Raw genomic sequence first — 13774 nt, 5'->3', positions numbered from 1 at the left:
GACTTGGAGTGTCCGACTATGAGTTCAAAAACTGCAACCAGAGTTGATGACTTGGTTTTGTTATATTCTTTTCGATCCTAGACTTTAGCGAAGATGAGTTTGAAAGGGAATCTTGCATCTATGAGTGAAAAATTCGGCTTTACTTGATGATATTTGGGCGACAAGGTCCCAAGAACGATTGTGGACTGGCGATCAAGACCCCTTACGCCTACAGCGACCATTAATTAGGTGATAAGATAAGCTGCCAGTCTCCTCTTATCGTCACTGTCTTTGTTACTACCTGTCTTACCGTGCTTCTTCGGGTACGTTTGTGAACGAATATCCTTAAAGATCTGAGTAGACACAGTACTTAGTACGAGAGATAAAGATGTAAGTACTTGGAAAATCACTAAGCCAATTTTACTTAGAGTAGTTATGTACTACAGCTAATAAGGATGCAATCAAGTGCGAAGTGCCCGGCTTCCAACCTCAACAACACTTGGCTGCTGCCGGACCTGGCGGGATGGCCCTGGTCGTGATATAAATACCGTGAAGACAAATGTCTTCTAGGTACTTGGTTTAATCCAAGAGTACATAAGCTGCGTGTAAGTGACTATTTCTGCTATTACCAAGGGAACGCGAGCGAGCCACCGGAGGGACTTGGCTTATCAGGGGTAATCTAAAGCTTGAGTCGAGCAAGCTGATAAGGATGCGAAATCTCTACCCACCCAGCCCTGTCTACCGTCAGCTCCTTTGCGCGCCTAAAAATATGCTCTCGGCTCCTCAGCATAAGGAAAAACCAATCTACTGAGTCTTGTAGTACGACTTTGCGAGTTATTCTGTTGGCTAACGCGTACCAGAGGGTGCGAGTAGCCCACGCCCTGCTGGGTGTCGACGCCCTACGAGCTCAAGACGAAGGCCTGCAATCCATTCTCCATCCACCAAGCTTTGGAACGCAGCTTCTAGAGCCCTATGGGCTGAAATGGCAGGGTTTGGTATTGTGCTGGGTTGAAATGAGAGCCAGAACGTATTGCCGGGCGATGTGTGAGCGTGGAAGCACACAACAGCCGCCGTGACGGGCATCACTCTCCCATCAAACATTATTCTAGAGAGAATGAGAAAAAAAGGTCCACAGAGACCCTTTCTGAAGGGTTTAGGTAAATAAAGGGCTCATTTGGGTTGTAAAAGGTGGCTCTTATCAACCTTCTGATGGGCGTTTCGAGTGAAATTGTGGTGAGATTCAAGAAGAACTCATACGCCACTTGGCTCTTCTTCGTATGCAATATCGTCGTCAGGTGGCACTTTGAAAGGTGTCCTATCACGTACGGATACATCAGGGAAGCAAGAGCTTCACTTGTGAAGCTGACCACACACACCTTGCGCGCGCGTGTTTTGACAGCGATCGCAAGTCCAGGGACAGTTGAATACAGGTGCAATTTGGCTACCGTGCCATCTTTCTGCTGGGAAATCACATTCTATCCGTATATTTGGTGGTTCAGATTGACAGCCTGGGGCGAGTTTATGAAACAGAGGTGAAGAGGCTGCGTGGGCAGGTATTCTCTGGTCGTCCTAGGCCAATTCATAGAGGAAAGAAAACCTGCAGATGCCGGATGTTGGTAAGCAATGAATAGGATAGTCTTAAAGATAGTTGTCGTTGAAATGAAATGGTTCACGATTGGGGTTTCCAGGGTCAGGCGCCGGCTTAGCTGTCGATAGGTGACGGCGAAGAACACATTGACTGAATGGTCTGACTTCAGTGAATCTACGGAGATCTCACCCTGGAATCCTCATTGTGCATCTTCATGGTAGTAGAAAAGAGGACGCGTCTTTGCTGGGCCATGATAAGGAATTGCGGTCAGATCCCCCGGATAAGGGGTATCGGGAAACGCAGCGCGGCGGTGGGCGTCACTTTGTGCCGTCGAGTGATCGGGAGCTAGGGACGGCCCTGAGAAACAGCTTACGCCGATGAGATGATCGCTCATGAGAGAGGAACGCCGAGATGGAAGCTATCTTTAGGCGACTCTGATGTATCTTGAAGTGTGTCCATATCGAGCCTATGAGCCCACACGGTTATCAAGGGTCTGCATCCGTAGCTTTGAGTCGCTGTCCGAGATTGACCAAGCTGAATCCTCATTGTGCCTTCCGATCATGCATAACCAACCGCTACAGTATGCAAACAATGGCGCACCCGTTGGTAAGACGGGATGTCGCTTTCAGCCAAATTTTTGCTTGTAGAGGCAATACGGCTTGAAGGTAGCGAACAAGGCCTCACCGAAGACTACATGAAGTTCCCCCTACATAGCAGAGTCTTCCAGGCATGAGCCTGATCTATATTCCGCGCTTTAGGTTTTGGCTCAAGGTGACAATAAACACACTGCGCCGAGAAACAAGGAGAGCCGCTGAAGGTTCAGAATCTAGGCTACCAAGCCTTTTTTCCTCACTTCACATCACCCGGCCGCGACCCATACATGGAAGTAATCTGTACTTGGAATTCCAGGCCAACAGAGAAAATGTGCTCCTCCGCGCGGCATACAACGAGACCCGTTGGGCCACCAAGCCCATCACGAAGAAAAGACGTAATGAGGCGTCATCAGGTTGCATATGGCCCCAGAACCTCCCGCCGAGAAGAGTTTTATGCTGCATGACGGTCGTGGGAGGGGGGGGGGGGGACTCCCACTACCGGAGTTTGTCTGCTGGTTCAGGGGTTCACAAGGAGCAGGGGAACGCGGGAGCCGTAGTACAAGCAGGGCAATGTGTGGGCAAGGAAGAGCTCGAACAAGCAAAGCGGGTTCATGTTGCTGCAGTCCGTAGAGAGCTGAACCCCGTTCCTGCAGTACAAACGCGAGAGGTACAGAGTGAGTCGATGGGAAGGCCCAAACCCTATGGATAGTGAGCGGAATCTACCTCAGAGGGAAAGGGATTTCCGCCCTCCCGAATCTCTTATCTATGCCATCTGAAGGACGCGAGTGTCCCGTGCTGATGGGGCTCCGGAATTCCGTTCCCGGACACCTGTGATAACGAGAGAAAGCTCTCTGAGAACCCTCTTCCACGGACATGATTAAGTCGCTGGATACAAGCACAAGCAACTACCGGGGGGGGGGGGGAGCGTCCCTTGGGCAATGTCAACGTAATGACCCTACGCTCTCCCACGTGGGGTGATGAACGGTTACCGGCGGCATCTCGGAGAGTGAAGCATGTGTGTTGCCCTTCTAGAAGGAACGTTAGTTCTTTTCGAATGCATGTCGAGGATCTCTGCTTTAGCTTAAGAAGCCTGCAGTAGTACATAAGCCCTGTATCCGTAGGCGAGGGAATGGAAGGTTTCTCAACTTCTATGGGCCGTTCGTCGGATCTCGGACGGGAGAGGTGGTGTGGGCTTGGTCAGGGGTCAAGCCAGATGAGGCGCGTCGCCTCACCCCCAAGCCCCAAGGGCCCCGGCCGATAAGGGAAAGATCAAGCGCTGACGGTTACTTTGCCCTTGTTTATGACACAGCTTGTGAAGTAGAATATGGTGGGCGTGCTGTAAGGTAGTGATCGATTGTAGTTGTATCTCTGTGGTAATGTGCTCGAACCTGAGAGTTGGTGAGAGAGCCCCTGAACTCGGATACATGATCTATCGCATGGATCCTAGGACCGTATAACGTCGACTCAAAGATTTATTCCATCCACCTAGAATAATAATACGCCGTGATCAACTCTATCACGAATCTAATGGACGGGGCCTTGACTGTGAGCCGTATCGGTGTGTACAGGGGACGTACATTACGCATAAGCTTCGTGAGAGAACAGGCCCCTCGTCAACCTGTCCAACTTGCATCAGAATCTTCCCAGACTCTCCAGCCTAGCCCCATATCCATCCCCATTCCTGTACCGTTCTTTGGATTCTTGGAAGTGTGTAACGAGAGAGAAGAAAAAAACTTGGCTCTCCTTATCGGATATGGAGTCCGGACACTAGAATGAGAGAAACAGTCCGGACCCTCTCCTATCAATCCCGTCGTATCTATCCGTATATCAAAGCCGGGGCCAATCTCACACTACAACGACCGAGCCCCAAATTGGGAAAGACTGACTCGGGAAGAAGGCTTCTGGAAGGAAAACCCCCTTGCACACTAACTTTGATCATCCATGAACCGGAATTTCCGCGGGGGCCTTCGTCACTTCTTGCCATCACTTACATCACAGGCAAAGGAACCAAAAGCAGCGTTTCTACAAAGTATCGTACTACGATACTTGGAAAAGAGTATGTCTTTTCCGTCAAAGATGATTCCACCAAGGGCTCTAGAAGCTGGAAAAGCCTTCAATGTAGGGTGTTCCCCTTTCAACAACCTGCTGCCTTCCATCTATCTTATCTCCCCATGATCCAGGTCGTTAGCCAAGCATCAAGTTGTCAAAAGACCCCCAACAACCTCACAGCCCATACCGACATAGAAACGAAATTGTGAAGAAATCACTAAACGGCTGCGTAAAGGTACACCGAACCGATCTTCCCCTCGGTCAAGACCACCTACACCGAACCCCCCTTCCCCCTGTGCCGTATCCGTGTAAACCTAAATCTAGAACCCATATGAAGTCATCCCATGCATCTCCCGGGGCCCTTGTGCACATCCTCGGCGGGCGGGCGGCGGCGGCAACGGGCGGCAACGCCAACCTCCCCCCCCGCGTCAAGGTACCGCCCGCCCGTCGGTGTTGCCCGTCTTCCCACCCCCATGATCCCCCCCCATCCCGCGCGGTGCAGCGGTGCTCACCGAGAAGAGAAAAAAAAGTGTGGGCTCCACGGGGGTCGCGCGTTGTCGACTTTGACTCTCTTTATAAAGAGCGCGCGCGAGAAAGGATGGAAAACCCCCACGCTGTAGAGCAAGGGGGGCAATATTATGATCAGGGGGAGGAAAAAAAACATGGAGCGAGGAACCGATATCTGTGCCTTATAAATGACCTGGGTCGTTCAACCGACGACAAGCGCCCTCATAAATGAGGAAATTCTGCCTTTTAAACTGGTTGCGGCGCCCCCCTACTTCACCTACAGGTTTCCTTCCGTCTCGTCTTCGTAGGCTGCATTGCGGTTTGAAGTTGAACATTGTCTTTATGTATTTTGTGATGAATAGGTACCGTTTGAGGCCTATTGCCCTTCTTCTCTTCTCGAATCCATCCCCTATCGCTTCGTCATGAAGTAAACCAAAAAGCCCAATAACCAGAGAATAATCGCCGGGGAGCTACCTTATGCACAGCTAGCTGCCCTTTTTCTTTTGATTTTGTCGACCACGCAACGCCATGCCAGCCCATATGAATGATATCGAGGAAAAAGAGCCGTCATCGCCATCACACAAACTGGCTCCGCTCAGAGAGGTCTCAACTCAACCCCGACTTGGGGGAGGTACGCCACCGCCGGGCAGCAAAGAAAATCGACTCCCCAAACGCACGTTATTTTCCGAACCGTTTTTCTTTTCGTCGTTATTCAACAATCCTCGGCACCTGGGCGCCGCCGCATGCAATGTATAAGTTGAATGTGTGTGTCGATGACACGTGTGAAGTCGTTCGAGCCCAAGGCCGTCGAAATCAAGTGGTACCGCGTCCCAAACTTCAACGTGTCCCGAGTTCATGCGAGCCATTCTTCCTCGTCTCTCTTCAGGCCTCTCATCGTCAGGCCTTCGTCTTCCTCGTCTGAATACTCCTCCTCTTCTTCCTCATCTTGTTGTTGCACTTCATGATCCCGTTGGTGAACTACTGGCGCAACTTCCTCCTCGGGCGCCTCTTCCTCTTCCTCCAACATCCACGTCAAGCCGTTGGCTTGTTCCTCCAACGGGAAAGCTTCCTGTGCGTATTCTTCCAAACCTCTCGGGCCCTCCCAAAGTGCCATGGACTGAGTAAGGCAGTTTTCTTCCAGCTCTTCATCTCCAAAGTAGGGAGGTTGCTTTTTGGGATCTTCGTGACCGAGAGAGAAGAGCTTCTCCAGCGCCTCGAGTTGTTGACGATAGCCATTGGGGATCTTCACCTTGAGCTCGATCGGGCCCCGGATGTACTTGACTGGCCGTCCAACACCTCTCGCAAAAGCCTCACAGGCCTCGCGTGGAGTCAACATCTCCCAAGCCAAGGCGACACGCTTTGTGCGCCACTTGGCCACACCATCCTTGAATATTTGCAGGATGGAGGGACCAACGTCGTGCTCAGCATCCAGCCAAGGCAACTTCACATCTTCGTGGAATGGGGCTTGCCAAGTGAAAGAACCATCCTGCTGGAGTTCCATGCAGAAGAGCGGGTAGGGCAGCGAGGTGAAGTTGTTGTTGTAAATGCCAGTGTACACAAAGGTGGCAGGCATGCCAATGGAGCGGACATACTCTTCGACCTGGTGCTTGGCAGCCCAGAGAGGAAGTGATGGCCAATCCGAGCTGTATGCGGCATGATCGGGCATCGTGGAGTAGACATAGTGTTGTACACCAGCCTTCTTAGCGGCGTCGGCAAGTGCCTTTCCAATCTGGAACTCATCTCCATAGAAGGTGGTGTTGATGAAAGCCAGCTGAGTACCGCGGAAGAGGTCATTGATCAGGTCGTGGTTTACACCAACACCGGAAATGGGACCGTTGGTTGTCACGTCTCTGTTGTCCGGAGTGGGCTTGTGTCTAGTGTACAACTCGCCGACAAGGACGGTGACATTAGGATTTGAGTTGACTTCGGTGGCTACGACGCCTTCGAGATTCCGCAGCTGAGCGCGTACGTGGTAGCCCACAGCCGTGGCAACTCTAATGAATGATGCAGCCTGACGACCGCTGGCATTGATGACAGCAATCGTCTTGTTCGGGGTGGGCATCGGACGCTTAAAAGGGCGGAAGGTGAGGGAGTTGTTTCTTGAAGAAGACAACGGCGATGCGTCAGAGTATGATGAACGCGAGTGCTTGTGTGTCCTGACGGCGCTGTAGACAGCTGAGTCGCCGTGGTAGTGGTGATTTGAGTGATCCTGCTGTTGGTGTTGCTGTTGTTGCTTGGCGGGTCGGATAGGGATCCCAATCCCGTTGAGTTGGGAAGGCATCAGAGTCACCATCTGAGAAGTCTCGGACACGTACTGCTCTTGCGGGGAAGAGCAGAGGCTTTGGCTGTGCGGCCGGCACAGAGTAGAGGATTTTTTCTGAGTCGATTGAAAGGGTTGCTGCAAGGGCTTGTCGTCAACCCCGCTATTTCCCCCAGAGAATGCGCTGTAGGGAGGGTGTAAGTGCGGCCTCGGTTTGTGGAGAAGGGTGAAAAAAAGAGAGAGGGCGATGTAGTGGTAGGCTGGTTGTCCCGAAAACGGCTTCGTCGATCGTTAAGTCGGATTCGATGGATGGATGGGATTTGGTTTCTTAAAGAGAGGTATCAACCATGACAAACCGATACGTAAAATCCCGCCTCGAACCTATAGCAAGCCGGAGGCCTTATCGCGGAATAGGGGAGGACTGAACGGGCCAAGTGCAGGTCTCTGCGCACGCGACGTCGAAAGAACGCGGAGAGAGGCAGGCGTTCGGAGTAAAGGTGTGGACGGGTGACGGGTGACGTGACGGGGTGCGTTCTCGAAAAAAAGGAACAAGAATCAAAATGCGGTCGGTTCCTGAAGCCGTGGACCGGAATGATTCAAGAACCCTGAGGGGTCGGTTGAGGAGAATGGCGAGATACCTTAGATAGCAATCAAACCCGCTATCAAAACAGCGAGCTCCTTATTTTGGTCGATGGCGGGGTCAACCCCAGCAAACAGCCAAAAAAGCCAAGATCCAAGAGATGGACACACGCCTGTTCAGGCCAAAGGTCGATCAAAAGATCTGGGGGAATGGACGGATAGCAAACTAGGCTGCGTCCGTCGGCGGAGGCGGCGAGGGGAGGTAAGGTATCCGGTCAACAAGGGGGGGAGGGGTGTGGTAAATGGAAGTGCTAGACTTTTTGTCGATGCTGCTGATAAGGGAAATTTGGCGAGGCGAGGCAAGGACTGCAGGCGAGCAAGATATCTCCAGGATTGTTGTACGCTCTCTCGTATTTACCCCGGGTGTTCCTGAGATAAGTGGCTCGAGGGTTGGGACGTTGGCAGCTGCAGAAGCTGTAAAATGGATAGGATAGAGGGGTGTTTAGATGGGATGAGACAGCTCTCAATGGTGTGCGGATAGATTTGTCCCGCGAAGATTGCAGCAGGCGTCAATGATGAGGAGAATGCGTGTGCGAGAGACAAGAGATAAAGCGTGCGAGAGTGAGTGAGAATGTGGTGTGTGTGTGTGCGAGTGTCCCCTGCCGGTCTCAGTCAAGTGAGCAATTGTTCTAAGTCGACTTGCCCACTCAGGAAAGCTCCGGGATGACGGCAGGTGTGCGTGCTTGCTTGCTGTATGTACTTTGTCGTCGTTGTTGTCGGGCTATCCACCGATAATCTGCAACCGAATACTCACGGTGCAAGGAGGCCGTCCAATCGGGGTATATACTGGCTGACCGTGCCCCAGTATGCGCGTTGGAGCGTCACCGGTTAGATTGCCTCGTGGGCGCTGGGCTGGTCGTCTGTAAAGAGGCCGGCCTAGGTGGGCAGGTTGGGGAGGGAGTTCGGCGTGGAGATCCGATGCGAAGCTGGCTGATTTCGGGGTGTTCCTCACCAGCGGTGAATGGTTTGAGCCTGGGGGTTGGGTGGCCGCCAGGAAGGGAGAAAATAAAAGAGGTCCACGGTGCAGTGGTCCAGTGGATAACGGTTGGATCAGACGATGTTCCTTGGGGCCTTGGATGGTGCCGTTTTATGTCGCGATGGCCTTCTGCTTATGTCGTTGGGCGGCTCTTTTACCTACAGAACGACTAGGGCGAATCTGTAGAGTGGTTCGGGTAGAAACAGGATGGGGTTGCCTTATGTGAAGTCGAACCTTAAGGTGCTTGAGACGACCGGAGCAGAAAGTCCAGGCTGTATCCGTACCTGATGCGAAAAAGGTAGGTAAAGTCGGGGCGTTTTTCGGTTTTCGAGTATGAAAGAGAAAGCCAAGCCAACGATCCAACGCTTTGAGTATAAAAGGTTAGAAGGAAGGCAAAGACCAGATGACCTCAGATGGAGGAGTCTCCAAGCTTTTGATACCGGTCCTAGTCAGTCCGTGTGGTGATATGACCAACTGGAAACGGACAAGGTATGCCGCGATGATTCTGGGCCGTGCTGGTGGTGCTGGTCCTGGGCCAAGTGACTGGTGATGATGATGGGCGAACAGGAAGACAGGCCGAAGCAGAGTGCATGCAGTTCGACCAGAGGAGTGTAGCCAGTGGGAGGGATGGATGTGCGAGGAAAGAGGGTGAAGAAGAGGCGTAACCGTGGATTCGGTAGGATTGATAAGTCTGGGAGCGGAGGGGGAGGGGAATAAGTGTAAGGTAAGTATGTATGGATAAGGTACCTCAGGTAGATATGTATGCGGGTGTGGGAGAGAAGGTGTGTGACGGGAACTGCCTAATGCTGTAAGTATGGAAGAGTGTGTGATATCCAATCTTCTTGGGTGATGGAAAGAGCCAGACAAAGTACAGCAGCAACCGCGAGGTTCTCAGAGTAGGTAGAGTTAGTCGGCAAATGCAGCAGCAAAACAAACACAAACGGGACGGTCAGAGTCAAAAGTAAAATTCCAATACGGATAAAGAATTTGTATTTTTACTGGAGTGATTTCGGTGGCCAGGGCCAGGCGCGGCAGGACCTTGCGGTTGGCCCTTTTCTGTTAATAATTGAATCTTCGCCGGCGGCCACGAGGTTGAGCACGTTGCGTTTTCTCATTCGAACCTTGATGCAAGCGCAAACAACGGGGCCCCATCGAGCGGAAACACCACACCCAGCCATCAAGCCATCATCCATGGGGCCGGAAGCACGCCCGGATCCCAGAACGTGCCTGGGAAGAGGGGGGGGGGGAGGTACTCGCGGAACTGCGAGAACGCAAGGACAAGTTGGGATGAGATGAGATGGAAACACTAGGAGTGCGATATGGGGGTTGTGGTTCGAGTAAGTAAGTACTAAGTAATGAGAGAACTCTGCTCTTAACCACTGATGATGAAGAGTCGGGAAAGCATTACCACGGCCATCGAGTAATGAGAGGGTAAGTGGTGTAAAAGCGGAAGATGCGAGGTGGGAAGTTAAGTGGGATGGGGAAACACACCTCTGTATCCATACTCCGTACCTACTAGGTAGTAGGTAGGTAGGTAGGTTGTATGGATACATGAGAAAAGATACGCGGCTACCTCAGCCGGTACGGTGTCGAGGTGGGAGCACGTGTACCGCATTACCTTCCCATTCCATCTAGCACCACCTACCAAAACTTGTGTCTCTTCTTTCTTTCCACTACTGCATACACAGTAGGTAGCCGACTCCAGTCCCTCACCAAGCAACTTCCAGAAGCTACGCCGTTGTCTGTACTTTCCAGGGTGTACCGGAACCACGCCTGCTACAGCGCAACCAGTAGCAGGCCGGGATCGATGACATGGTCACTGAATCGGGCGATGCATCAACGAGACGGGGACTTCTGGAGCCGTACTGGAGCAATTCTCCAAAAGAGGGGCCGCCCTGGACGGGCCCTGGAACGGGACTACGGCGGGCAGGCCCTCAGTCCATTCCGTCTCAACTCTCAAGGCAAGTCTTTGTGTCCATGTCTCATGAGCGGGAAAGAAAACTTGGAAGGCGCTGATGTATCCGTAGTGGACCTGAGGAGAGAATCTGAGAAAGAGAACGACCTGGAAGAAAGATTACTAGGGCCTCCCCAGTGCCCCATTTGCAGCAATTTTTCTCTTCCCGTGAAGCCTAGCACAGTAGGTTGGCTTTATTATGTAAGAGCATGGCCGCGGTTGGCTCGGGGTTTCGCTTACACAGTTGCTCTTACCTACTGCGAAACTCCTCCAACTTTTTTTTCTCCTCAGACAGTCGGACCTCTCACCATCTGTCCCCAGTCTTTTTTTTTTCTTGCGCAATGCTGCGGCTTCAGAAAAATTTTCCTTATCTTTGGCAACTTTATTACCCTTCTCAGTCTAACCTAGAAAGCACCCACGCCGCAGTCACTCACGGCGGAAACCTATGCAACCAAGCCCTGTAATGCCGCCATTCCATTGTCTCCCAAGGCGTCAAGGACATCAAGAGCGGTCACGGTAGAGACGACATGGGTACAATACCTTACAAGTTACTTACAACCTTTGGGGCATCTTATCATCCCTCCATGCTACCCAAGCCATAGGGAGGTAGTCGTACATCGTACGTCGTACGTACGTTTTGCACCAATGCCATATTCAAGTATCAATGTGGCCCTCGGATATGCTTACCGACTACAGTCCACTCCGTACGCTCACTGCCTGTCAAACACGAACCTACCTAGGTACCCTGACGGGCTTGACCTGCCATCACATCATCACATCAGACCGAGACATCCGCCCATGGATATCGGGGTGTCTGCGCCTCCCTCCATACCGGTCCCTCATGCCTATCTGGACGGACACAGATGCTTGCCCGGCTCGGACCATGGCATCAGATAAGGGCACCTTGATGAGTCCGACTTTGTCGGTTCACGGGCCCTATTACGAGCACGGTCGCCCATCACGGGGTCCTTGATTTTAAGCACTACTGCGCCGGTCAGCCCCCGGCGCAAATCAATGTCTCCACATACTGTCGACTGGCGCGTCGTCAGGTTGGTGATCGGAGTCAATCCCGATGTCACAATACTCTCCGAACCCTGTGCAAACTTTTTCTGGCTCAGAGCTCCACAGGACTCGCAAACGTGATCCAAAGAAATCTGCATCGTCCACCATCACAGAGCCCACCGCTTCGTTATTACGTCCAAAGCTCGAGCCTCCGGACCATGCCACTACCGATACCAAATGGGCATGGCCTTACTTCGTACACATAGGTACGTCTGTCCACGATGCTCGACCAGGTTCTCGCGGTATCTCTCAGAGTCCCCTTCTACGTACGGAGTACAGCATGGCCCCCCTGGCCCGGATGGCTGGGTCCCACTGCTAGCTCCCAGGCAGAAGAATCATCGAATATCGCAATTCTACGCCATGATGGGCAAATTGTACTGCACACCCAGACACCATCCAGAATCTCCCACCCACCACACATGCAGACACTAGCATCTGGGCTCTAGCCTCTAGCCTCACTCTCTGCAGGTCTGAGATTAGCCTCTTCGCTGAGCTACCCGTGCCACGCTCCCACCGGTTACAGCGCTTGCTGCATCACCCGGGTTCGACCTAGCACCGCATCACAACGCCGCCCATTTTGTCTTTGAGGGCCCTTCATGCACGTCGGCTGCAGGAGCGTCAAGTAACCGCCTTCGCGGAGGCGCACCCACGTCTAATTCATATTTGTTCGAGCCTGACGCTGGTAATGCCATTGGTCATGGGAGCGTCGTTGTTATCAGCCAATTATGCTGTTGTATGATGCGATATGGACTATGACGGGCGTGGAGGGAAAGGATCAAGGGAAAGGCGCTGTCGCCCGTGTGCTCACATTCAAGTCCACAGAATTCCGGTTCCGATGACGTTCCGACTGATAACATTGGACGTGAGTAGACACCCTCAAAAACCGAAGAATGGCCTAGGCCAAGCCGCAGGATTCAAACGCAACCCAGCGGGGTATCCCTGAAGGCTAACGCGGACTTTGAGGCGGAACCTGCTTCTGCTGAAAGTCTAGACGTGCAGCATTTGTGACCGTTGTCTACTAGAACTTCCGTCATCAACGATCGGATCCAGTGCCTTGGGACGAAGCTCAACTCCCTTCTGAATGCGGTCCGGCAACGAGCCACCGGACATGGCGAGACAATAGGCTGGCGGGCAACAACAAAAGAGCAGTCAACCTCAATCTAGCTATCGGAACTCGGGAGGCGCCAGTATCCGTAATCTGATTGACAAAGAGCTGAGACGACAGGTCAAGCACGAGCAAGAATGCGCCAATGACGACCCAGGAATCGCGCAATGCCGACCTTGCTAGCACCGCATTTTCCTCATTACGTACAAATGGAGCCAAGCAAACGTCCCAGACGACCACCATGCCGTCATCAAGCGAACCAACTGGCGTTCCGTACTGCTCATAAGCCAACGTTTCCCCTCCCTCTCCGAAGTGGGCATCTCCGCGGAGGAGCCTGCAAATCTCCAAATTTACGCGCCCAAGAAGCTTGTTACTGCGTGCGGTCTGGCCGTCGCCAAAGGAACTCGGCTTTTTGCGTAACACACCACAAAGAGCCGAGAAAAGAAGCAGCCATCCAGCATGAGAGCGAGCTCAGCTCAAGGGACAAGCGCCACTGGTCCCCCAGCTGCTCCAGCCTCCAGATACCTACTGCTACTAATGCAAACAGCCCCCGCTTCGTTGCCGTCAAATCTGCGGGTTTTGCGGGGAAGTTGGTCCATGCCTCGTAGGGCACCGTTGCGCGCCAGCTCCCTCGTCGGCAACTTCGCGCCCTTGAACGAAGAGTGTATGGAGACGATGCCGGCGAGACGTACACATGTAGGACCGAAACACGCCCTAGATGGCTTGCCGTTGTCGAAGACGACATTGTTGGGATTCCATACGCACGTCGCCGCCGGCCACTTCCACCGGCCCACCAAATTTACGTTATAGTATTCACTGTGTGTCGACCGCCGAGAGAACCCCTCATCGAGCTGGCAGGGTCCAATTCCCCGGAGGACGGCCGCTCATCGCACACCATCGGTCCAGCCAGATGTTTAGATATTGGCGCGGACCCGAAGGAGAAGGAAAATCCGGGGTCTATTGTGAATTGCTGTCCAACGCCGACCTCGCGTCTATTTTCAAGTCACCTGAGCCGACCTTTTTTTGACATCCCTGCCAGCTAGCCAGATCCATCAGGGCAAT

The 13774-nt window shown here is 52.7% G+C and overlaps 1 protein-coding gene across 1 annotated transcript; it reads right to left on the bottom strand.

Moving 5' to 3' along the window:
• Positions 1 to 5569: 5569 nt before the first annotated feature.
• On the bottom strand, positions 5570 to 7009 carry CCOS01_00713 (NmrA-like family protein; the record flags this gene model as incomplete). The annotated part of the gene is made up of 1 exon (XM_060448910.1): positions 5570 to 7009. The coding sequence occupies one exon, from the start codon at positions 7007 to 7009 to the stop codon at positions 5570 to 5572; it is 1440 nt and encodes a 479-aa protein (XP_060320348.1).
• Positions 7010 to 13774: the final 6765 nt, after the last annotated feature.

Source organism: Colletotrichum costaricense (genome assembly GCF_030867565.1).
Source record: "Colletotrichum costaricense strain IMI 309622 chromosome Unknown Scaffold_1.1, whole genome shotgun sequence".
NCBI lineage: Eukaryota > Fungi > Ascomycota > Sordariomycetes > Glomerellales > Glomerellaceae > Colletotrichum > Colletotrichum costaricense.
The sequence above is the reverse complement of the archived record's forward strand: the minus strand, read 5'-3'. Positions and strand labels throughout refer to the sequence as shown.